Here is a 26315-nt window from a genome sequence, read left to right on the forward strand (position 1 = left end):
ATTGAAGTTTTAAAATATTCTTTGTTGGCTTTAAAGATTTGTTCACCACCTGTAAATCAATCATCAGAAGGAAGAGTGTTCAAAAATCCACATTTTTAAAAGAAGGCAAAAACACCAGAGTTTGAGTAGAATTGACAATTCTTTGTTAAGCCAGTAATAAGAAAACAATACATATCTTCTCGAGAAGGAGGCCTGTTAGCTTAGCTTCTGGTCAACTAATACACGGAGTGTTGGGACCCTTCGGTTCAGCCAAAAGACCCGCCTACCTAAGTTATCCTCCTCATTTATACTGATACAATGCATTGTGGATATGTGCGTGCATGTGGTGCGCATTCATGTGAATGTGTATTTTGCAAGGTGGTCCATCCTTCTTCCGGGAATTTGATTCCTCCAGGTCCTCCTTTTGGGGTACGTCAGAGCTGAAAGGAAAGAAGATGCTTCGCTCTGCCCTGTTATCTGTCTGCCTCTCTGTGCTGACCTCCTTCTACCTGTTCCCACAGTTTTACACAAAGGCTGTACTTTTAATGATTTCTGAGTTACTGGGAAATTCCGTTCTGCTAGGAGTGAATAGATAAGCAAAGAGATGCAACAATATTTACGATTTACTCCCTACTGGCCATCCAGAACATTGTCAAGGCCGCTAGTTCTTAGCTCTTTTCTCAGTACTGAACTCAATAACCTTATATGAGTTTATGTGAATACACTATCTGTAACCTGCAAAGCAATGATGACAATTAAGCTGTAGTTCTATTAATTAAGAGCAGAGCCTAATGCATGTTACTAAAATCTAAGGATAAAATGTAAATGAATAAATGAATAAGAATGCTTAAATGAGTAAATGAATAATAAATGAGTAAATGAATCAAAATGCATAAAATATTTGCAACAGTAGCCAATGAATCCGCACTTCGAAGTGTGCAGACCCTGAATTGGGGCACAGCTAGTTTCTCCCAACGTCTTCATCTGCATCTTTTTCATCCTCGGGTGCTTTTATTTTGGCAGGTCTTCTTCCTGTTCCTTTTCTTCTTCTCTGGTTTGTTCCTTTCGCTGGTTGTGCGTTAGCTCAGCACTGCTCCTGTGATTTCTGATGGTACAGCTTCATCTTCTACGTAAAGCGACGGACAGCTAAGTTCCCTGAAAATAGACCAAATTACGAGTGTAACCGATGCAGCCGACGGATGAAACAACCCGTCTTCTGCGTCTAACATAGATGGGCCTCTACCCATAAAAGTCTGCAATGACTTTACCTCCTTTCACACAGACGCTACTTGAATGTCTGCAAACGTTTAATTCAAATAAAATAAGCAAAGTTTTACCCAGCCAACCTAAGCAAACATTAGCAAACATACAATGCCATAAGACACAATATCTGAGACCTTGTTGTCTAGATAAACTTAGCAGAAATGTAAGGAAATTAGTGTTTAGTGGATTATTTTCTTTGTTGTAACAATGCTTCATAGTAATAAATGTTATACTGTTGGAAAGTCGGTTAATTTCTCATTTATATGGAGCCACATACGGAAGGAAAATATATTTTAGCAGCAGAGCTGATAAACCCTATTTTCCTCTCTGGTAAACCCACTCTGTGGGAACCACTGTTGTCATCTTGGAGGACAGAGTTCAGTCCCAGACTGGAGTTACGTCTTCATGTCTCTGCACTGAGATTCCCTCCAGCGATGACAAGCCTTGTTTTTGCTTCTGAGGAAGATGCAGGCCCACACCATCACACAGCCTCCACCAAAAGCAGTGATGTATCTTGATCAGGAGATGTGGAAAAATTGGCTTTCAGGCAAAAACGCTGACTTGAATAATAAAAAGAAGTTTATTACAAAAGTTCAGACATCAAAACAGATTTCTGCAGCAAAATCTGGAGGTCCCAAAACCAGAACAACGCCCTAAAGACCTGATGTGTCGTTCTGTCTTATATAGGGTTTAAACAAAGAAAATTCCTCAGTCCTGTGTCCTCCAATCATAGAGTTTGCCTATAGGATGCTCATTTGCATAGAATGCATGTTCGTGTGTCAATCCAGTCTGTAGGACAGAGAACCTTATATGGTAAAAACTTGAGTGTGTACGATACAAATGCTATGCTTAGATACCTCAGCAGCTTTCCCATCACTGCAGCAAGCATCATAATGTCCTACTCATCTTCTCCACACTTTGACCCCATGATCCATCTGGAGGTAGAATCTGGACTCATCACTGAGCGTAAGGTTCCTCCACATGTCCAGGTTTCAGTGCAGACAGACCTGACGGTGAGGGTCTGGTCCTGATTATCTGAGTAGAGAGCCGTCAGCCAATCTGTCAAGTCTCTCCAAGACTGCAGTTTGTACGAGCCAACAGCGGAGGAAACGGCCGTCTCTGACATCCCAGTTAACTTGTGCTGACCTTCAGTTTGGAGATAGTACCAGGGTTTTAGGAACCCCAGCTTGAAGTTCCCTAATGGTCCTGTCCAGATTAGATCACAAATAAAATCATGGTATTTTTCGCCTAAATAAAATGTTTTTTACCTGTAAAGTAATGATCCTAACCCAGAGAAGATGCCATCGCCAGCCGAGCAGCAAAGCTCTCTCACATCCGTAGACTTTAGGCAACCAGCTTCCCGTCTGCCTCCATCTCTATGTTGCCACTCAGAGAGAGGAAAACAGTGGTTTGCACTCCGACTCGGGCAGAAAGGTGCCAAGGAAAGGAGACATGGGCAACTGTTAGTAGAACTAGAACGCAGCATGGACTCTGTTGTCTAACCCTGTATCTTGTGTAAAACTGTAAGAATCTTATTTAAAAGCTGGTGATAACACAGATCAGTCAAACATAGCACGATTAGAGCAAACCCCACCTGCTGGATCAGCGTCCGTGATCACAGCTGCTGCTAACCCGACACCTGCTTGTCATCACCTGGAGCTCAAAACAAGCGTCAGTAGCAGAATCAGCTGTTTGGCTTCGGCAGAGGTGATTTCATAAGATTTTCATGGACACTTGAACCATAAACTCCACTCTGCTGCTCATCCCACAAATACAACATTCTTACATTTAAACAGGAAATGAACAGACTTTCAAAATAAATGACATCCTGTCCATCAAAGAATTGAGTTTAGCTAGCTGAACCCTGCAAGGTGACGGGATTAGCGTCTTCTGAAATCTCTGTGATCGGTGCAGTTTCCAAGCTGGGAAAGCTCAGGCATGGTATTGCCTTCTTGTCCAGATCTGATCCTGAAGGGCCATGTTGCTGCAGGTCCTGGTCTACTTACCTGGCTCAGATTATGAGGTTTTGAGGTAAACTTGAATACAAGCTATTAAGCCCTCCATTTCATCTGAGTGAACATTGTGTTTTTCCCTGCAGCTGATGCAGAACTACAAGGTGGAGCCTGAAGATGGAGCACCGACTGTGGAGCCTAAAACCCGGACTTTGCTCATCCCTTCGAAGCCCATCAACCTGCGTTTCCTGCCCAGACCCTGAAGAGGGCGTCACGGATGGTCAGCCGTGCATGTGCCGACAGTGAACGTCCCATCTTCCAAGTTTTATCTGCACAAACAAGGTTTTAATTGAACTGAAGGGCTAAAAAACCATTTTAATCTCCAGAAATGTGAAATCAAGTTAAAACTGAACGGTAATTTAATTCTGTAGTCAGTCTGGGAGAAGATTAACTAAGATCCACTAATTGCTAATTTTAGCTACATTTAGCTAACGTGTGCATCATTTATGCATATTATTCTAATGATTGCAGCATTTCCATGTTTCCATGTTTGTTTGGTTTGCTTATTTATTTGTTTGTGCAAGAAAAATCATATTTGTCTCTAAATATTACTAATTATTAATATTAAGGTGTATTTATGGAGATTTTACAGTCAGGTCTTTCTGTTCTTTATGGCTTCAATGTTTTTAACAGAATTAATTAATAATTTGCTGTAAAATCCACATTCTCACATATAAATGATAGGTTGCACCTCGCTCGTGCACAGTTACAGCATTTTAACAGGAAATGTTAAAATGTTGCTGTGGTTTGTATTTGGAAATGTTTAATGTGTATTTTTACAGATGGATGTACTGATGAACTGAACAAAAAACTATTAAATTGTTTGTTTTATTCAATTATTGATTTATTTCTACCGGTTGACAGAATTCAACAATTATTTATTTTGTTTATTTCAGCCATGCATAAGTAGGTCCAAACTGTACTGGACCGGGGACCAGTTTCTCTTTGGTGTCCATTAAAGGACATGAAATTTGAACTCTTGTTTGCCCCGAATGCCTGATGGGTAACCCTTTAAATCCCCACACAAGAAAACACAGGAAGAAATTCAATTTTTTAAATAAAATTTATACATATATACATATACTCACACAAAATTATTGCACAATATGTCCACCAGGGGGCAGAAGACATCAGATTATGTGCAACAGGATTTTGAGGAACGTTTTGGTCTTTAAAGGAAGAGTTCTCAGAAACTGTGTGTATCAGATATATGGCATTAAAGGGTTAATGATATTTTTTATGCATCAGGTTTTTTTCTGCAGTCTTTAAGAACGACGGGCAGCTGCCTGGAAATTAAATGAAAGGAATGAAATGGGGGAAATCAGAAATTGTGGTTTTATTTGATTTTGTGTGCACGGATTACGTTTTGCTTTATGCAAAAACACTTCCTCCTGAAAATGAAACTAATGTTCTTTTAAAGACTGTTTGTCAGACTCACTCGGGAATGAAGCAAATAATAACTCTCCTGCTCTGGAACATGCAACAAAATGAGGAATTGCAGTCTCAGTAAATTTTCTACTTTACCAAATTCATCCTGCGGGCCAGACTGGACCGTGTAACGGGGTGGTTTTGGCCCTCGGGCCATACGTTTGACACTCCTGTGTTGCAGCGTTTTTAATGCTTGGTTGATCCTGATGTATCTTGATCAGGAGATGTGGAAAAATTGTCTTTCAGGCAAAAACGTCTCTGGACGCTGACTTGAATAATAAAAAGAAGTTTATTACAAAAGTTCAGACATCAAAACAGATTTCTGCAGCAAAATCTGGAGGTCCCAAAGCCAGAACGAAGACCTAAAGACTTGATGTGTCGTTCTGTCTTATATAGGATTTAAACAAAGAAAATTCCTCAGTCCTGTATCCTCCAATCATAGAGTTTGCCTATAGGATACTCATTTGCATGGAATGCATGTTCTTGTGTCAATCCAGTCTGTGGGACAGAGAACCCCATATGGTAAAGACTTAAGTGTGTACCATACAAATGCTATGCTTAGATACCTCAATCCTTCAAAGCCTGAAAGGAAAGCTGTGTTTTCCTGTGTGAGCTGAGCTGTTTCTGAGCAGCCTGTAGGAGCCGCTGCGGGTTTTCTGGACTCTTCCAGCCAGTTAAAGATGCAGCCTCCCAGCTCAAGTCTGAACGCGTCATTTTTTGCAGCGGAGGCCGAAAAACGTTCACGTCGTCAACGTTACAGCGCTGCGTTAACGTGACAGACTTTCAGTCCTCCTTTCATCCGCTCACAGCGAATCCTGGATGGATCTGCAGCTCGTGCCAGTTTAGCTTCACACCCGCCATGTAACCTGGTCCCGGTGCCATCTTTTCTCCTTACGGATGACCAGGCGGGTCCGCGGATCCGCCGCCCTGCAGGCTGCCTGCGGAGCTCGACGGAATCCGAGCTGCTCGGGATGAAAGCGGTGGAAATGCTCGCTGTTTGGGGCTCAGGAGAGTCATTTGGCCGTGATGTGAACGCGGACGAGGCGCGTCAAGCCGCGGATGACGGTGAGTGCTCGACCAGCGCGCGCGCAGCAGCGCCTCTTTTGTCTGTAACACCTGCTGTCAAACACCATGACAGCGCGGTTTCCTGGAACGGGAGGGGGGCCAGGTCGACCTGCAACAGTCCGGATTGTTGGGGTCTTTAATGGAGGCACGCGGGCTGCGTGGGATGGATGCTGAGGGTCTGACCCGGATCCGGGATCGACGATGTTTCCCACTGAAGCAGCTGGATGGAGGGAGTGTTTCTGGTTGATCTGGACCAGAGGGGGAAACGGGGCTCTGCGTGAGGGTCCTGCAGGGATCTGAAGCAAGCCGGAGTCAGTTTTAGCCCATAAACTTATTTATTGATTCATTCAGATGAAATAACACCGTCTGTTTTCTCTGGGTTGGTACTTATTGGGTATTTAGGATTTTAGTGATATTTAAGGTAGAAACGTGAAACATTAGGACCTGATCTAATGTCTGGATGCCAAACGAACCCATAAAATGAGCCTTGTTTGCATTTTCATGAACAGTTCAGGTTTCTCAGATATGAGCATGTAAACACTAAACATGGTTTTCAACAAGCAGCGGAACAGAAAACCAGGTTCAGGAAGTTTCACATGTTTGGGCCACATGACGAAGCTGCTTCATATTTTACATACCAAGGCAATAATAAAGAAAATAATCACAAAAATGTGGCGGCTTGGGTGAGTAACTTAACTGGAGGTCAGACTTAAGGATTTGTGAATTTTGGGGAGTCCAGATAGATCCATGCTCCAGTCCATCTTTTATTTTTCCCATCTCAGAAGGCAGAAAAGGCAGGAGAAGATGGAAGCAGAGAAGATATTTACAAATTAAGAAAACGTTTGTTCGTTCAAAATAATTAATAATAAATAAATAATAAAGTTCTTGCAAAGCAAAAATGAATGACTGCGGCTACTTTCTCCTCCAGAAATAAAGATTAGACTAATATAAGTTCATTTGGCTCTTTCAGTCATGTGATGCTCAGAAGGAAATCTGGAATAATAAGCAGAACATTTACAGAGTCTTTAACCACTGAGGAGTTTAACTTAAAACAAGAACTTGCACATCCTTTTCTCTTGTGATAAAATCTGTCGGAGTTCTTCACTGAATTCAGGACCGATGTGGATTTGTTTGAGGCCGACTGATATTTGTCAGAAAAAATTCTGATAACCGATTAATTTAAAAGATATGAATAAAATAGGTTTGATTTCATTAACTGAATTTTAAATTTGCAATGTGAATTTCTCTTTCTGTGGAGCATTAATACAGATGAAATTATAGCCACATCTCTGCTTTATATATGTAATATAATGAGTGAACTTACTGGTAAAATATTATTATTCAGCCCTCTGATGCCCTTTAATTTTAAATCACGTTTTCTCTACTCCATTATTTTCTTGGCCATGAAGTCATGACTCATATGGACCAAATTAAAAACCAGAGACTTTTCTCAGATGTTAAGACATGTCGTCCTTAACAGAGCTGCATTTTTAACATATAATGGTCACAAATATTCTGGAATCATCTTACTCCCCCTACACACACAGTTGCTGCTACAGTCTGTTCTAGTATTTTCTAACAAGGTGAAATGATGAGTGACAGGACATCACGACAGCTGCTGAAGACAGTAACATTCATCGTTTTAACTTTCCCTCCTCCTTGTTCACGTCGCTCCTCCTTAAATGTGTCTCAACACAGCTGATCATATTTCTCTAGGTCAGCAGATGATGGCCAGATCACGTTTCCACACCCAGGATCTAAAGCTTTAAAGAGAACAGCTTTTATCCTGCCATCAGTCATTGGACACTGAACAGAAAAGTGTCTCCTTCCATCTGAGAGGCACTATTTAAACCTGTGAGGAGGAAATGGACACGCCCACTGTATGCATGTAATAACTTTTTGTCATGGTTATAATGATGTCTGCAGTGTTTCACAGCTTTTGCATTATCATTGTGAAGTGAATCACGATTTTTATCGTGTGTGTTGTGTGTTTAGTATGTTCTCTTCCTGGATGGACCCCAGGAAATGTAGCTCGTCCTGCTTTGGAGACAGCTAATGCGGATCCTTTCAACAATAAACATTCACTCTGTAATATTTTGTACACTGAGGTTATTTCTGCAGTTACTTACTGGTATTTAAGCTGTTAGCTAACGCTATGCTAGGGTGGGATAACTACAGCGATGTTATGGCTAACAGAAACCACTCTTTTACAATCTGAGCCCCATGAATCCTGACATTGTCATCTGAGAATATGCCTGAGCCATCAGACAATTGGAGGAAATTATTGGTAATCCAATTTCAGGAAGTCAGACTAAAGCCGGATTTATGTTCGCACAGTGTTTTTGTGCTGTCGGCTAAGGCGTAGCTGATGCTGGTGAGTTTGCACTCGAGCATCGTGTTGCAGTTTCTCCTCCTAACATGAAGGTGGCAGCAGGGGTGGTATCAGTCGGTAAACTCACCAGGTCGGAGTTCTTTTGATGGGTCACTTCAGTTCGGTGGTATTTTCTGTTTTAAAACAACAACAACAGTGTCTTTATTATCTTGTGGAAGAAAACAAAGAAAAACTTTGATCAGCCTCTCATCAACTTGATCCACTGGTTATTGTTTTTAAAACGGTGGTTACCACACAAATTCAGCGAGAAGATCCAGAAATCCGGCAACACGTGATCCCAAACTGACCAATCACAAGGGAGAACCTCTGTGTCACGGCGTTGCAGGGGTGCACGTCAGGTCTGGAAGAGGTTTGCGTCGAGCCTCTGCGGCGCTACGCTGAGCCTACGGCAGTTACGCAGACGCAGATGCTGCGACCATAAATCCACCTCAAGCAGGGATGATGGGTTGTAAATTTATCCTCATCAGACCACCTCATGGCTACTGAGCGGAACCTCAGTAAACTTGCTAAAAGGTGAGATTGTGGATGAAGGATGAACCCATTAAACTTTGGTTCTGAACACATTAGTTGATGGATGCAGCACACTAAATATTTGTGTAGTTTCATCATTTTTTAAAAGCAGAATTAACTGGTCTCTTTCTAATATCAAATATTTGCTTGAAAGAAGAAGAAAACGGAGCTTTTCTGTTCCTGCAGAACCCAGAATGCATGAAAGCTACAAGTCAAGCTGATTTTTCCTTTGAATGAAACCTTTGGATACACATGAGTCTGTGCTGCCTGTAGGCCACTGAAAAGCATTCTGGGATTTGTAGGCCATTGCCAACCAAAGTAGACGCAGTGAAAGACAGCATTTTATCTGCTGACGCCCTTCTAGCTGTGCAGACTGAGGTTATACAACAGCAGCCGGCTGATAAGAAGCCAGCAGACCTTGACTTGGCTCTTTGTGTATTCATTGTGGAGGTCCCGGTCTTATCGGTGCAGTCAGGCAGCACGGCTCGAGCTCTGCAGCCCGCCGGGTGATGAAAATGCCACAACACGTCTGCGCTCGTCTGCGTCTCCGGCGTGGCTCTACCTCACCCCCTCCCATGTGTTTTACATGCAGAGATGGCTGAGCTTCTTCTGACTGCGGAGCAGGTCCAGCTTCAGACAGTGAGAGAAGCCAAGAAAACATCTGCGCCTGGAAAGAAAGCAAGCAAAGACAGACTCTGTTTTTCTTTCACCTGTGGTCGTACTCTACTCTGTGTTGCATTTGTTGTATTTGGAAGCAACAGCAGACGCCTGTGAGGCTGCATCATGATGCTTTCAGGGCACAAACAAGATGATGGCTTCGCCAGCTCGAGCTAATTAATGTGCACTGATGCAATGCTCTGAGACCTGCAGGAGGCTGAAAGCCAGATGTTTGTTCAGAGACAGAGAGAGTTTGTTGGAACAGACAGCTGCTGAGACGCTGATTCTCACAAACCTTCACATTCTGCAGGCAAAGCTTAGCATGGTGTAGCATCCTCTTCTTCTAACAAATGTCTGGAAAAAGTAGTTCCAGGGTGGTGTTCAGCACGGTGTAAAAAGTAGTTCCAGGGTGATGTTCAGCACGGTGTAAAAAGTAGTTCCAGGGTGATGTTCAGCACGGTATAAAAAGTAGTTCCAGGGTGATGTTCAGCACGGTGTAAAAAGTAGTTCCAGGGTGATGTTCAGCACGGTGTAAAAAGTAGTTCCAGGATGATGTTCAGCACGGTGTAAAAAGTAGTTCCAGGGTGGTGTTCAGCACGGTGTAAAAAGTAGTTCCAAGGTGATGTTCAGCACGGTGTAAAAAATAGTTCCAGGGTGGTGTTCAGCATGGTGTAAAAAGTAGTTCCAGGGTGGTGTTCAGCACGGTGTAAAAAGTAGTTCCAGGGTGATGTTCAGCATGGTGTAAAAAGTAGTTCCAGGGTGGTGTTCAGCATGGTGTAAAAAGTAGTTCCAGGGTGGTGTTCAGCACGGTGTAAAAAGTAGTTCCAGGGTGATGTTCAGCACGGTGTAAAAAGTAGTTCCAGGGTGATGTTCAGCATGGTGTAAAAAGTAGTTCCAGGGTGATGGTCAGCATGGTGTAAAAAGTAGTTCCAGGGTGATGTTCAGCACGGTGTAAAAAGTAGTTCCAGGGTGATGTTCAGCATGGTGTAAAAAGTAGTTCCAGGGTGATGTTCAGCACGGTGTAAAAAGTAGTTCCAAGGTGATGTTCAGCACGGTGTAAAAAGTAGTTCCAGGGTGGTGTTCAGCATGGTGTAAAAAGTAGTTCCAGGGTGGTGTTCAGCATGGTGTAAAAAGTAGTTCCAGGGTGGTGTTCAGCATGGTGTAAAAAGTAGTTCCAGGGTGGTGTTCAGCATGGTGTAAAAAGTAGTTCCAGGGTGATGTTCAGCATGGTGTAAAAAGTAGTTCCAGGGTGGTGTTCAGCATGGTGTAGCATCTCTTCTTCTAACATGTCTGGAAACGTCTGGGAAGTGAGGAGACCAGTTTGTGGAGTTTTAGGAGAGGAATGTTGTCCCATTCTGGTCTGATACAGGATTCTAGCTGCTCTACAGTCCTGGAACTTGGTTGCTGGATTTCTGCTTCCATGATGCTCCAGATGTTGTGTACTGGTGAAAGGTCTGGACTGCAGGCAGGCCAGTTCAGCAGCCGGATTCTTCTCCTGTGAAGCCATGCTGCTGTGATGGATGCAGGATGTGGTTCAGCATCGTCTTGCTGAAATCTGCAGAACTTTGGTCCAGAGAAGACGGAAGAAGCTGGTTCTGGATCCTGTTCACATCTGGCTTCTTCTCTGCATGATGGAGCTTTAACCTGCATTTGTGGGTTTCAGGGTGAACTGTGTTCACAGACAGAGGTTTCTGGAAGTCTTCCTGAGTCCATGCAGTGGTTTCCAGTAGAGAATCATGTCTGCTTTTAATGCAGAAGATCACCAGCATCCAACCTTGTCCAATGCACACAGAGATTCCTCCTGATTCTCTGATGATATGATAAACTGTAGATGGTGGGATCTTCAGTTTTCACAATTTTACATTCAGGAACATTTTTCTTAAATAATTTCACAGTTTTAGACCCAGTTTGTCTCAGATTGGTGAAGCTCTGTCCATCTTTCCATCTGAGAGACTCTGCCTCTCTGAAATGCTCCTTTTATACCAGTCATGTTACTGACCTGTTGCCAGGTAACCTGATTAGTTGTCAGATGGGGCGAGCAATGGTAAGACCTCAAGAAGCCACTGTAGTTGTAGTTTCAGCTGGTGGCTAATTCCTGCATCTAGGAACATTTCCTACTGATATATGAAGCACCTCTGGATAAGTTATGTTTTGGACTTTGGAGATGTTGGGGATTTTCTGACAGTTTATTGAGGAACCCAGCAGATATAATTGGCTAACGCTGACCTTATACATATATCTTTTCTCCTTTATATGTATCTTTATCCCCAAATATCCAATTCTGGTCCTCTATACTTTTGCTAATCCAGTCATGGCAGGTTGTGCATCTAACGTTAGCTATTACCTGGCAGGCTTGTGACCTGAGACCCGAGCTGATGTCGGGTTTTCTCCGGAACTTAAATGTAATTTCAGCAGAGATCCTGGCGTGTGCAGAACAACACGTCTGTCTCATGAGAACCATCTTGGTCTCGTCCCTCCAGATGTTCATGGTCTGGCTCTGAGCAGGCTGAGATGAAGGTGGAGTAAAAATAGCTGCTCCGTGTTCTCGTTTAACTGTGAAGCTGGAAATGAATCAGATGAGGTTTGACAAACCCTGCGAGCATTATTGATCCTCCATCAACGTGCAGTGACCAGTGTTACTGTCGCTGGTGTGTCACAGTTATTTCTGCACGTGTTAATTAAGAGGCTGATCAGTTTCATGAGGGTTTTTATGAAACCAGGAAAGAAGTGGTTTGTGGTTTCTTTCTCACATAATCAGAGTGAAATAAAGAAGTCCTCCACATTCAGATTGCTCACAACCTGCTGGAGTTAATGGATTCTGGTTGCTTCTGGTTATGATGGATGTTTCTGGTTTCATCTTGGTTTAATTAGACTCCTCAGAGGAGTAAAGTAGTGATAACCTGGTTCGTTTCCATCCCTGACTGCATCAGAGGAGGTGGTTTTACTGGTTGGATGGATATCAGCTTCACAAGCTGGAAACTAAACATCACTTCTACGTCTCTCAGAATGTGACCTAATGAATTATTTGCCATTAATAGCACACTACCTAATTTTTCTACATCATCACCAGCCTCAGGCAGCCTATGTCCGCCTTTGCTACCACTTCAGTATGAAAAATAGACTCTAATCTTTGTTTTCTGCTATATTTATGCAACAGTCAGCCAAGAAGACTCATATTAAAAGGAATGTCTGTTTTAAGTGAATAATTTTATTAAAGTTTCATGTTTTTTCCAACATTGTTAATTCTCAAAGACTGAGCCTATACACCGTAGTAGGACAGATAATAATAGCAACTTCTTCATTTTCAGAGCATCACATTATGACATGTTTTTAGTTGCTTGTTAAATCTGATTATTAACTGATCTGCTGCATCTGTCTTAAAAAATCTGTTTATCTGTCAGCATCTAGTCATGTAGACGTGGTGAAGTTCAAACTGAGCATCAGGAAGAAAGAGGATTTCAGAGACCTTGAACGTGGCATGGTTGTTGGTCTGAGTATTTACTGGGATTTGCACCCACAACCATCTCCAGGGTTTCCAGAGATGGTCTGAAGAAGAGAAAACATCTAGAGCAGCAGTTGTCTGGACCAGGATGCAGCAGAAGACACACCGGGTGCCTCCTGCCAGCTAAGAACAGGAAACTGAGGCTACAATTCACACACACTCACCAACACTGGACAATAGAAGATGGAGAAACGTTGCTGGTCTGATGAGTCTCCATTTCAGCTCCACATTCAGATGCTCGGCTCAGAATCTGCTGGAAACATCATGAAAACATGGATCCATCCTGCCTTGGATCAACGCTTCAGCCTGCTGATTCTGTCTGGTTCTATCTGGTTTTATCAGGTTCTCTATGGTTCTGTCTAGTTCTATTTGGTTCTATCAGGTTCTGTCTGGTTCTATTTGGTTCTATCAGATTATATCTGGTTCTCTATGGTTCTGTCTAGTTCTATCAGGTTCTGTCTAGTTCTATCAGGTTCCATTTGGTTTTATGTGGTTCTATCAGGTTCTCTCAGGTTCTATTTGGTTTTATTATGTCAATATGAAGCAAAACCTCTGAGGAGTGTTTCTTAAACCTTGTTGGATCTGTGACGCCAAGAATTAAAGCAGTTGTGGAAGAAAAAGAGGGTCCAACCTGGTACTGGAAGGTGGACCTGATCAAATGGTAGATGAAAGTAGGCTGTGGCCTAGTTTGTGGGGTGTACCAATCTATCTACAATAAATAAATCATTTAATTGATCCAAAAGCCAATTGCATTGATCCAAACTGGAAAAGTCAATCAAACATGCAGAGTTGTGAATATGAGAGGAAGTGATTGTGTCGCATCATCTCATATCGATCACTGAATCCATGATGAAACTGAAACAGAATCATATTGTGCTGTGGCAAACGTTGAACCAATATTCACTGATTCCATAAAATATCATGATCGAACTGGTGATTTCCAGTCCTAGTGTCTCCGTCCTGCTCCCGGTCAGGGAGCCACTTCCTCTGCTTCCCATTCTAGTCCTCTAAATTCTGAGAAAAGAACCCCTAATGTCTGCATGGACAGATTAATGAAGGAGCAGATCATTCTCAGTCCCAGAGGCCCAGTAAGTCACAGGTCTCAGGTCTTTCCTCAGAGATGTAGTCTGGAAAAATATATTGGCCAGTGAGATGCTGAGAAGTGACCACAAAGAGTTAGAATGACAACAAAAGGATACAAAAGACCAAAATTACCTTAAACATAGTTGAAAGATGACTGTAAAGACAGATTAAAGGTGTCATCACCTGGTCTTTTTATGTATCCACTGTCCTCTAAGTGTCTTTGATTTCTTTTGTTTAATAAGTTTCCAAAAAGTATTTAAATATAGAGCTTGTTCTGACTCTTTGCTCATACCACAACTTTTCCATGAGAGTTCATGCAAGCTTTTAACTAATGTAAATGAGGTGTGTGCTGACTGGCCGCAGGGAGGCCAGAGTTGGAAAGGGGGCTGGCCCAATGCATGCACAGTGTCCAAAGACTCCAAAGCATCAACAGCTTAGTGATGGTGAGCGAACCTGACTGAGCAGCAGCTTATAGTATTCAGTCATTTATGTCGGAACCAGACTGTGAGCCTAAGAGTGAAGATACCGAGATACTGGAAGAAGCACGTTTACAAAGATTTACATGGCAAAGCACTTCACCCCACTTATAAAAAAGAAAACACGGGGCTCATTTGTACATTGCAGTGGGTTAAACTTTTAGGCTTGTCCCTTAGCATTAGCATTAGCATTAGCTGCATCAGGAGTAAAGCATGACTTTATATCTTTTTATCACTCCAAGTCTAAAGCACGACTTCAGGTGTGGAAGAGGGGCTGGCTAATTCAAATAGCCTCCTGTGATGATGAAATCACAGGAGCAAATTAAAATCACACGTTAGCGAGAGTTTACCTTGTTGGCGGTTCTGCTGTGAACAAAGGAAAAACTCCACCGTCTTCAAAAGTCAGGGTAGTTAACGCTTCGGTCCAACACCAATACACATGTTTTAAAAAGTGTAATTACCGTGTGATGACTCCTTTAAAACAAATAGAAATAAACAAACCTCACAGAAGGGCTGCAGAGAGAAACACAGTAAAACGATTAAACTGAGAAATGACCAAAATCCAACAGAAAGATCTTCAATAAGCATCTGCAGGCATAAAAATGGACAATAATAAAGACAAAGGGGACAAAGAAATAAATTACCACAAAAACAGAGAAAACATCTACAGATGGAAAATAAAATTGAATCAGTGAAGAGATGCAGAAATGTTAGAAAAACATAATAAATCCACCATAAACCATGTCGACATTGTTTCAGAGCATTTCATTCATGAAAGCATCAGTCGTCTCTTTGGTGTGAAACCTCACAGATATCCTGACGTCCCACCAGATATGTTGATCTGCCAGGATTGCCCGTGCTTTGTTTGGGGTCTCCATGGCAACAAGGATCAGCGATGCTGCTGAGCGGCTCCCTCAGGGAGATGCTGGGAAGGAAACAGTGTGCTGCAGGAGGCCTTTATTGTAGGAGGGAGCCAGTTACATAAGAATGACCCGTGAAATGAAAAAGATAATGAAGATTTAAAAACATGCAGCAGTGGCTGGGATGACACTTGACAGAAAGAGTAGATTCAGAAGTTGCTTGACCTCACCTCCAGCTGCACAGCATGCAGTCCAATCTCATTATTACAGTTTATCTGCAGCGACATAGATACCAGGAGGGGAAAAACTCCGATGTCCAGAAGTCATCTAGAAGCTCACCTCAAACTTGCATCAGAATTATTTATTGCATAAAAAAAAATTCCACCACCATAAGTGATGTTTATAGAGGACTCAGAAGTTTCTAAATGTGTTTTTGGATGCAAAATGCAGCATAATTGTTGTTTGTTTACAACCCAAATTCCTAAAAAGTAAATAAAAACATAGTTCAATGATTTATAAACCTCATCAACTCATATTTTATTCCCAGTAGAAGATCACCAACACATCAGATGAAACAGAGAAATTTCACCATGAGATGAAAATATGAGCTGATAGAGAATCTGATGGAAAAAGTTGGAAAAGGAGCAACAAAAGGCTGGAAAGGTACCTGGTACAAACCAGAAACACCTGGAGGAGCATTTAACAACTAATCAGGTTACCTGGCAACAGGTCAGTAACATGACTGGGTATAAAAGGAGCATTTCAGAGAGGCAGAGTCTCTCTGATGTCATGGTGCCTTTCAGTTTTCTTGTAAATCCAAGTGTTTGAGATTAGACGTCGTTACGAGGTGATTGGTGGTCCCGCTGCACCAACTTAGGAGAAAATGGACGCCTCCAAAACAGCCAGTTTGTGAGCATCTACAATTACGCTGTTTAAATCAAAAAAAATCACAAACTACTTGTAAAAAACTGCACTGACCACCTTTTAAAGCTGATAAAGGCTGATAAACCACATTTCACCAACAATAAGCAATAACAACTAGTTTACACTAGAAACTTAATGGACAGAAACATTTTAGAAAGAAATTTGATAAAGACAGCAATGGTCTACATGGGGTACTGGCCACAGCCATCTTGATATCTGGAATTATTTCCAAATATTCCCTCAAAAAAACCTTGGAAAACAGCTGCCCGATAGTGATGAACAGAGGTTCACCAGTCTAAGACAAAGTGCCTAAAAATTGTAGAAGAATTTCAGAAAAGTGTTTCTCAATGTAAAACCATCTTTGCAGATCCCATAATCTACAGTGTATAATATCATGAAAAGTTTCAGAGAATCTGGAGGAACCTCTGTGTGCATGGGACAAGGCGGACAAGGCAAGGTGAAACTGGATGCTGGAGATCTTGGGGTCTTCAGGCAGCACTGTATTTAAAACCAGACACGATTCTTTACTCTCTAAAGCAAAGAAGAAGCCATATGTGAAGAGGATCCAGAAAGACCCAGAAGGTCCAGGACTGTAGAGCAGCTAGAATCCTGCATCAGACCAGAATGGGACAACATTCCTCTCCTAAAACTCCAGCAACTGGTCTTCTCACTTCTCAGACGTTTCTAGACATGTTAGAAGAAAAGATGCTACACCATGCTGAACACCACCCTGGAATTACTTTTTACACCGTGCTGAACATCACCCTGGAACTACTTTTTACACCGTGCTGAACATCACCCTGGAACTACTTTTTACACTGTGCCGACCATCACCCTGGAGCTACTTTTTACACCGTGCCGAGCATCACCCTGGAACTACTTTTTACACCGTGCCGACATTCACCCTGGAACTACTTTTTACACCATGCTGAACACCACCCTGGAACTACTTTTTACACCGTGCCGACATTCACCCTGGAACTACTTTTTACACCACGCTGAACACCACCCTGGAATTACTTTTTACACCGTGCTGAACATCACCCTGGAACTACTTTTTACACCGTGCTGAACATCACCCTGGAACTACTTTTTACACCGTGCTGAACATCACCCTGGAACTACTTTTTACACTGTGCCGACCATCACCCTGGAACTACTTTTTACACCGTGCCGAGCATCACCCTGGAACTACTTTTTACACCGTGCCGACATTCACCCTGGAACTACTTTTTACACCATGCTGAACACCACCCTGGAACTACTTTTTACACCGTGCCGACATTCACCCTGGAACTACTTTTTACACCACGCTGAACACCACCCTGGAATTACTTTTTACACCGTGCTGAACATCACCCTGGAACTACTTTTTACACCGTGCTGAACATCACCCTGGAACTACTTTTTACACTGTGCCGACCATCACCCTGGAACTACTTTTTACACCGTGCCAAGCATCACCCTGGAACTACTTTTTACACCGTGCCGACATTCACCCTGGAACTACTTTTTACACCATGCTGAACACCACCCTGGAACTACTTTTTACACCGTGCTGACAATCACCCTGGAACTACTTTTTACACCGTGCTGAACCTCACCCTGGAACTACTTTTTACACCGTGCCGAACCTCACCCTGGAACTACTTTTTACACCGTGCCGAACCTCACACTGGAACTACTTTTTACACCGTGCTGACCATCACCCTCGAACTACTTTTTTCACCTTGCTGAACATCACCCTGGAACTACTTTTTACACCATGTTGAACACCACCCTGGAACTACTTTTTACACCGTACTGAACATCACCCTGGAACTACTTTTTACACCGTGCTGAACATCACCCTGGAACTACTTTTTACACCATGCTGAACACCAACCTGGAACTACTTTTTACACCATGCTGAACATCACCCTGGAACTACTTTTTACACCGTGCTGAACATCACCCTGGAACTACTTTTTACACTGTGCCGACCATCACCCTGGAACTACTTTTTACACCGTGCCGAGCATCACCCTGGAACTACTTTTTACACCGTGCCGACATTCACCCTGGAACTACTTTTTACACCAGGCTGAACATCACCCTGGAACTACTTTTTACACCATGCTGAACACCACCCTGGAGCTACTTTTTACACCGTGCCGACCATCACCCTGGAACTACTTTTTACACCGTGCCGAGCATCACCCTGGAACTACTTTTTACACCGTGCCGACAATCACCCTGGAACTACTTTTTACACCGTGCTGAACACCACCCTGGAACTTCTTTTTACACCGTGCCGATAATTACCCTGGAACTACTTTTTACACCGTGCTGAACACCACCCTGGAACTACTTTTTACACCGTGCCGAGCATCACCCTGGAACTACTTTTTACACCGTGCCGACAATCACCCTGGAACTACTTTTTACACCGTGCTGAACACCACCCTGGAACTATTTTTTACACCGTGCTGAACATCACCCTGGAACTACTTTTTACACCGTGCCGACAATCACCCTGGAACTACTTTTTACACCGTGCTGAACACCACCCTGGAACTATTTTTTACACCGTGCCGAGCATCACCCTGGAACTACTTTTTACACCGTGCCGACAATCACTCTGGAACTACTTTTTACACCGTGCCGACAATTACCCTGGAACTACTTTTTACACAGTGCCGACAATCACCCTGGAACTACTCCAGACGTGTTGCTGCATCAGATTCACTATCAGCTCAGATTTCACATCACATGGTGAAATGTCTCAGTTTCATCATCAGACGTGTTGTTTATTTTCTACTGGGAGTAAAACATGAGTTGATGAGAGTAAATAATTGTAAATAATCTGTTATTTCCATTTTACACACTGTTCCTACTTTGTGGGAAATGAAGTACTAGGGCAGATCAGGCACAGCTGTAGACATATGTTCAGTTTAGTCATTAGTCTGTTTGTGAAAACGTTTTGCCTTGAGGCAAACAGAATGATGTGTGAGGGAAAATATCCTTTTGAGGGAAGAAAGTAATTTTGTGATTACATAGCTTGCTGTTCCGTGTCTGTTTCACTGTCTTTCAAGCAGGTAATGTTTTAGTTGTTAGCTGCATGGCTAGCTAGCTCATGGATGATGCACTCGGGGACAGTTCCAACACGCTTGTATGCAGTAGGTTGTAGCAGTTTAGAAAATTTCACATTTTGAAAATTTAAAATTTTAATAAGTAAAAGTGGGATATAAATGTTGTTTTAGCGTGAAACTCGGCTGCAACATCACGTGGCATCCCAGATTAAAAAAATGTGGTGTATTGTAGTTTCTCAGCCTGAAGATGCTGCTGGGCAACGACGGCTCCAGAAATGTGCATGATTGATGTCACCATGCCTTCAGACAAGTCCGAACGTGGAGATTTAAGGTCGGAAAGTTACGTGATGTGTCCTTAACAGCATGTTCCAGCTGATCCTGACGATGGGGTCAGTTGGAACATTTCACTCCTTGTATTTGAGGTCAAGCCGTACATTTTCTGTGTGTCTTGCACAGACAATTTACATGCCATTTATTAGCAGACACTTAAAGCTAGTTTGCAGAGCTGTGAACACACTGGGTTAAAAGAGCTCAAAGTAAAATGTCCACATTGTTACAACCGTCCCTAGTCTCCCCTACAAGAGAACTGCCCTTCCGATGAGGCACGCTGTCAAATGGTCTTGTCACACTGAGCTCCTGCCAGAAACCCCCGATTTTTGACATATCCTATGCTTTAAGTCTAGTTTAGGCTACAAACAAGAGACGATAAGTTTTTCTAAAATAATGCAGAACAAAAATCTAACGAACTCACGAACGAACACAAGATATCATTAATGAGCAGTTCAGAGCTAACCCACCTCAAGAGCAAGAGCATGTAGCATTGCTTAGCAAACAAACGGTGGTGGCCGAAGGGACACTCACACAACATGTGTCTCAGAAAATGGAAACACTTATGAGGCAACCTTCTTTTCAGTTTTGACAAAAGGACGGATTTCTTTAAACGACTATGCTTTAGTTATTGGATCAGATATGAACACTTTTTTGACCAATACCTGGACAGATTACACCCCACAATATGTCAAATACAATCAACTTCTTCCAAGGCCTTAGGCCGCTTCTCTCAAAGCTTGGGCTTAGTTGATGTTTGGAGGATAATGAACCGAACAGCTAAGGCTTTCACTTACTTCTCAGCTTTTCACAAAATGTCCTCTAGGATAGACGATATTCTGACATCAGGTAGAGTGGTACCCTGTGTTAAATCATTTATTATCCTTCCACGCTACTTATCTGATCATAATCCTATCATCACGTTACTGGATCTCTTCCCTATACAAAACAGGCCAAGAAGATGGCGGTTCAACAACTCATTCTTGCAAAAAGAAGGTTTTTTGCATCAACCATGGTTGATCAAATTTTAAATGCCACAAAAAGATTGCCTTGTTTGTTTACCTACAACACTCTAGCCATCTGAAATCCTCAGACTATGCAATTAAAGAATGGCAGAAAGACATGAGAAATTTACAGGTGGATATTGATTGGGACTCTTTCTGGGACACATTGTAAGCTCATCTAAAAAGCCAAATCGTCTGTATATTCACTTTAACATATGTCGCTGTTCGTATATGACACCACAGAAAAGATACCTGATGGGGCTAGCGCCCCATCCATACTGTACATTCTGCACATACGGCACAGTTGGCATTTTAATGCATTCTTTGTTGGGTTGCCCTGAAGTTCTATCATTCTGGAATAAGGTTGCAAATATATCACAATTAAGAAGTACTACCTTTCTTGTGGATCCTACTTGATTACTATTGTTGGACACCTCAAGATTCCCAGTCACGCAGAAATCTCGCAAGCTGTGGCTGGCCTGCATGACTGCAGCCAAAAGACTAGTGATCCAGAGGTGGCTACCTCCTCATGACCTCTCACTGAAACACTGGTTACATACCTTGTTGGACATTCTATATTTGGAACCTTCCTCATCTAGACTTAATCATGCCAAACCTACAACTATGCAAACCTGGTTGAAAGGAACTGATGACGTCAAGACGCTTCTCACTGTTAATTGATTGACTGTCACTCTATTAAAGTCATGTCCTCATTCTCACATTCGACCCTTTCTTAATATGTGGGGGTGAATATTACTCTGTACAAACTCAATGTCTTGTTACTATCTGTCTAAATTGTTATTAAAAATTGAGTTATAAAAAAATAATAAAATAAAAAAAGCTAGATGAAAGACTGTTTTTAGATGACTTGCACACTGCTGCATATAATACTGTATTCCTTGTGTTTTAGGGAGCTGGAACTGTGAATCTGACCTTGTGTTTTATATAATAAGTGTAGGAAAACATGGCCGCCTCCAGCTTTGCTGTTAACAACAAACTGCTGTCAGCACTTGTAAGCTTCAGTGAACTAAATGAAGAAAGGAGCCAATATGGCTTCAGCTTTGCTAATGTTTCACGCTGGTACTTTGCAGTCTGACTTCTGGTGGCATTTTCTTTGTTTTTACCCAGTTGGAAGTCAGAAATTCCTTGCTCCTAGTATTATATAATGCAGCATCTTTTATTTTGTGCTGGAGCTATGATGAACCAATCATGTAGTTTTAGTGTCAGATTGTGTGAGGGTTAACCTGCTTATCTGGTGGTACATTGTGTCTGACTTTTCTTCTGTCCCATCTAAAGGTGTCATGTAGTGCTGTATCTAAGAGTGCCTCGAGATCCTGAACTTGTGACTTCATCACCTGTTTTTGCCATTGTAAAGATGTATTTGTTGGGCATGTGTGTCATTTTCTACTGTGGGTCAGGGTAAAAAGAATCTGAAGACCGACAAAGACTTGAGTGTCTTCCTCCTCCTCCTCTGTCAGCAGATTTTGCACAATCTGAAGAAACGAAGCAGCCGCAGCAGCCCGGTTTTCTAAGTGGAGCAGCTTATTCACCCCAGCCTTACGTAAGCTGCTCAATGAGCGCCGAAGAGGCGTGAGAAGGCCTCAGCCTCTTATTGCTGGTGTCATGCCTGACCCTTATAGAGTCGTGGTGGTGTTTGTGGGTGAGAGCCAAATTGGACTGAAAAAAGCCATCATGTATGTTATGAGTCACCTTCTGCCTGTGAAACTGAATATTTTGAGGAATTTCTAACAAATTCCTCTATCATGAGCTTGACTGTTCAGTGTTTGTTGTGCACAGATAACCATGACCCGTTACTCTGTGATTTGAGTAAAGATGGCGAATCTTTAGATTGATCAGTTATTTCTTTAACTTGTGAACTTTAATTATTAAATTTTGGTTCCTCTAACTCTGTATTAGCTTTTTATTTGCTAAATTTGTGACATTAGCTCTGCATTAGCTATAGTAGTCACGTTAGCTACTTTAGCTTTACATTTACTACATTAGCTCTGCATTAGCTGTATTTGTTACAATAACTACTTTAGATTTACATGAACTACATTAGCTTTGCATTAACTATATTTGTTACATTAGCTTCTGTAGCTTTATGTTAGCTACATTAGCTTTGTGTTAGGTATATTAGTTACAGTTGCCTCTTTAACTTTATGTTGGTGATATTAGCTCTGCTTTAGATATATTAGTTGCAATAACTACTTTAGCTTTACAATAGCTATATTTGTTACATTAGCTAATGTAGCTTTACATGAGCTACATTAGCTTTGCATTAAAAAAAAGATACTTTTTGGAAAGTATCTTTGTCTTAAGTACGATTTGTGTTAAGTGTCATCTGACTGCTGGAAATTCAGTTTTTCAGTTATGGAGATATTTGGTGCGACATTATTGGCTAACTCAAGAGCAGCGTGGCTCAGTGGGTAAAGTGGCCATCTTGAAGCATGAGGATTTTGGGTTCGATCCTCCGCCTGTCGAGCTCATGTCAAGGTGACCCTGAGCAAGACACCGAACCGATGGGTCGTGGTTGAACGCCTTACATGGCAGCTTCCGCCATCAGAGTGTGAATGTGTGTGTGAATGGGTGAATGTGATGTATGATGTAAAGCGATTTGGGTGTCATCCCAGGTACAGTAAAGCGCTATATAAATACAGACCATTTACCATTTAGCTTCATGGAAATAGTAGCAGACTGATACTCTTGGACAATGGATGAAGAAATGAACATGTGTCAGGTGTCACACAGCAAGAATCAACCACTTCCAGCAGTTTGGATGATGTGACAACACCTAGCAAGATAGCAACAGCTGCGCAGGTGCATAACTCCCATCTCCTCCTCTGTCTCTGGAGCATTGTCTGGATTAAACTCAATCTAACTCATCCTTACAAAGTGTAGTAACAGTTACATTTTTAGTGCGTTAGATTTTTTTTTATAATAATAATAATAATAATACATTTTATTTAAAACGCCTTTCAGGGCACCCAAGGACACTGTACAAAACAAATAAGAAAACATTAACAGTTCAGGAAAATCAAACAACACAATTAAAAACCTAAACATAAAAGGCAGAGTGGTGAGGAAGTGATTAAAAACAAGGTTACAGACAGTATCCTGTTCTGAAAAGATGGGTTTGAGTTTGGAAATGAAGGTGAGGAGAGAGTCGGTATTGCGGAGGTCAGGAGGAAGAATGTTCCAGAGTTGGTGCTGAGACGGGCAGGAGGGACAGAGAGGTGGATAGAAGAGGAGGAGCGAAGACATCTGGAAGGGGTGACTATGTGGAGAAGGTCTGAGAGGTAAGGGGCTGAGAGTTTATGTATGGATTTGTATGTATAGAGGAGGATCTTGTATTCTATCCTGTACTTGATGGGAAGCCAATGGAGTTCTTGCAGGATGGGAGTGATGTGATGAAAGGAAGAAGTTCGGGTGATGATGCGGGCAGGAGTTCTGAACCATTTGGAGTTTCTGAAGAGATTTTTGTGGGAGGCCAAAGAGGAGAGAGTTACAGTAATCCAGGCGGGAGGTGACAAGGCTGATGGAGGTGGTGTGGGGGGTGAGGGAGGGCCGAAGACTGTTGATATTGCACAGATGGAAATAAGCTGAGCGGGTGATGTTATTGATGTGTGAGGTGAATGATAAGGTGCTGTCGAGGATGACACCCAGATTCTTGACCTGAGGGGAAACTGAAGCGCTGTTGATGGTGAGGGGAAAAACTGTTAACTCTGGAAAGGGTGGATTTGGTGCCAATGAGGAGAATTTCAGTTTTATTACTGTTCAGTTTTAGGAAGTTGGTGGTGAACCAGGATTTTATTTCCACATTTTTTGCAGATTTGCATGAAACGAAGCAGGATCTGTGTGGCTTAGCACTACTAGCCAAGTAGCCTTTCTCTAAAATAAATGCATGCAAGCTTGTAAACGCAGGTTTGCGTGTTCCACCACAGTTCCTCTTTGACTGGGATGTAGAAGTTTGTTGAGTGGCCTGAGTGTGATGAAACCCACCCAAACCTGTTGAGATGATTACGAAGCCCGAACCGGTGAAATCTGAACCTGACCCGACAACGTAGAAATAATGTAAAACGTAAATGTAATGTAAAATGCGCACGTTAACACAGTGTAACTGTAAATGCATTCCCTCCCTCCTGTTATAGCATTACTTTGCTTAATTTGTTTTTATATTTAAAGTGATGGTGGTGTTTTGTTGTTGTTTTCATTTACAATTGAAAAGGAAAAGACAACAACACAGTAAATATTGGGAAACAGAAGTGTGACGCGGCTTCGGTGACGTGGAAGTCGGGTAAAATGTGGCATGACCGTTCAGACAGAGGTCGCTTCCACACAGATCGGATATGCGATCTAGGACCACATATGAAAGTGGCCTGGGTCAGATTTTAAAAAATTGGATTTGCACCTTTCAGACTGTCATTAGAAAGTCTGATATGAGTCACATATGGAAAATAATCTGAACTGAGCTAAAGTGTAAATGGAGCTTTAGAAGCCCAACTAAACCAGCTGAAGGGGACCAACCCAGAGTGGTTAGATGAAGGCAGACCATGAAAGATAAGCTTCATCCAGTTACTGTGCACCATGGAGTGCTGTATAGACGGCCCACAAAGGTGACATAACACCAGAGGTGTGAAAATTATTGATTGACATCATCACCACCTAGATTGATTGGATAAAACCTACACATGGATACTGGACTGCTTGGAACTCTCCAACATCAACTGGACACTGAAGCCTCTTTTCCACTAGTACCTACTTAGCTCATCTCGACTTGACTCTACTTGGTTTAAGTAGTTTTCCATCACAGATGAGGACCACATCAGTGTGGTCGGAGTATTTGTATCAAGGTGACACGAAAGTCCCTGCCAACAACAATGGAAGCCATTGAGGCATGCTGGTATACTTGCTGCTGGGTCTGTGGCTTTTTGGCGGACTCAAGGTTAAAGAGGAGAGCCTGAGAAGGTGGCGAGATTAATTTGACATGTAAAGGAGTCACTTTCATCACTCACTTGCCTGCAATCTGGAGACACCATATTTTCATCTCAACTTAGCTTGTTGGAACCCTGGTGCTTAAAAAGTACCTGGTACCAGGTGCTATTACCTAATGGAAAATCCTAAAAGTCAAGCCAAGTAGGTACTGGTGGAAACTGACCATAAGAGCCTTCATCAAGAAGTCAATGGAACTGAGGAAGACAACTTTAGAGGCCAATTGTACAAGTCACCATAAGTATGGCATCAAGAAGATACTTCTGGAAGATCATGACTCTTGCCATTCTCAAAATATAGCAAACATCAGTCAGGTCCAAGTGAGGAAATCACCTCTCTGATCCACCTCACTAGGATATCGGCCTGGAAGTATGCAACCTAATGTTATCAAAGAGAGGAGGCTGAGGGGGCTGAACTACCAGAAGCCAGCAGATGTTCAGGGATTACACCATGAATTATTTGTGACAACCCTGCTCATAGTAACATAAGGTTTCTTCAACTCATTGACTAAATTTCACAAGTTTGTGGATTGGTTTCCTATATGAAGATTTTTTCATCTTCCCTTTGGAAATGTGCGGCTTTCCCTGGAAGGTGTTGTTGTTCGTGGAGCTGTTTGGTTCTTCTGACCTGCCTCTTGACTGCCTGGCATGTGATGCAGCAATGCCAGCAGCCACATCCCGGTCACGTTTCCACAGCCGTCCTGGCTGGTATTGATCGGCATGTACAGAGCCGTGGTCAGGTTTATTGGCAGGGCGATTGACGACAACAAC

General features: G+C 42.3%; 2 protein-coding genes across 2 annotated transcripts in view; both read left to right on the top strand.

Moving 5' to 3' along the window:
• si:ch211-113j14.1 (sterol 26-hydroxylase, mitochondrial) overlaps nucleotides 1-4085 on the top strand; it is a 92656-nt gene extending 88571 nt beyond the window's left edge. The window contains exon 9 of the mRNA XM_041978297.1: nucleotides 3341-4085. Within this exon, the coding sequence (XP_041834231.1) occupies nucleotides 3341-3457 (117 nt within the window). The 3' untranslated portion in view covers nucleotides 3458-4085. The remainder of the gene's footprint in view (nucleotides 1-3340) is intronic.
• Nucleotides 4086-5258: 1173 nt separating this feature from the next.
• Nucleotides 5259-26315, top strand: part of tmem198b (transmembrane protein 198b) — a 40763-nt gene continuing 19706 nt past the window's right edge. The window contains exon 1 of the mRNA XM_041978299.1: nucleotides 5259-5747. The gene's annotated coding sequence lies outside the window, so the exon portion shown is untranslated. The remainder of the gene's footprint in view (nucleotides 5748-26315) is intronic.

The sequence above is a fragment of the Melanotaenia boesemani genome, chromosome 24 (assembly GCF_017639745.1).
Source record: "Melanotaenia boesemani isolate fMelBoe1 chromosome 24, fMelBoe1.pri, whole genome shotgun sequence".
NCBI classification, from domain to species: Eukaryota; Metazoa; Chordata; class Actinopteri; order Atheriniformes; family Melanotaeniidae; genus Melanotaenia; species Melanotaenia boesemani.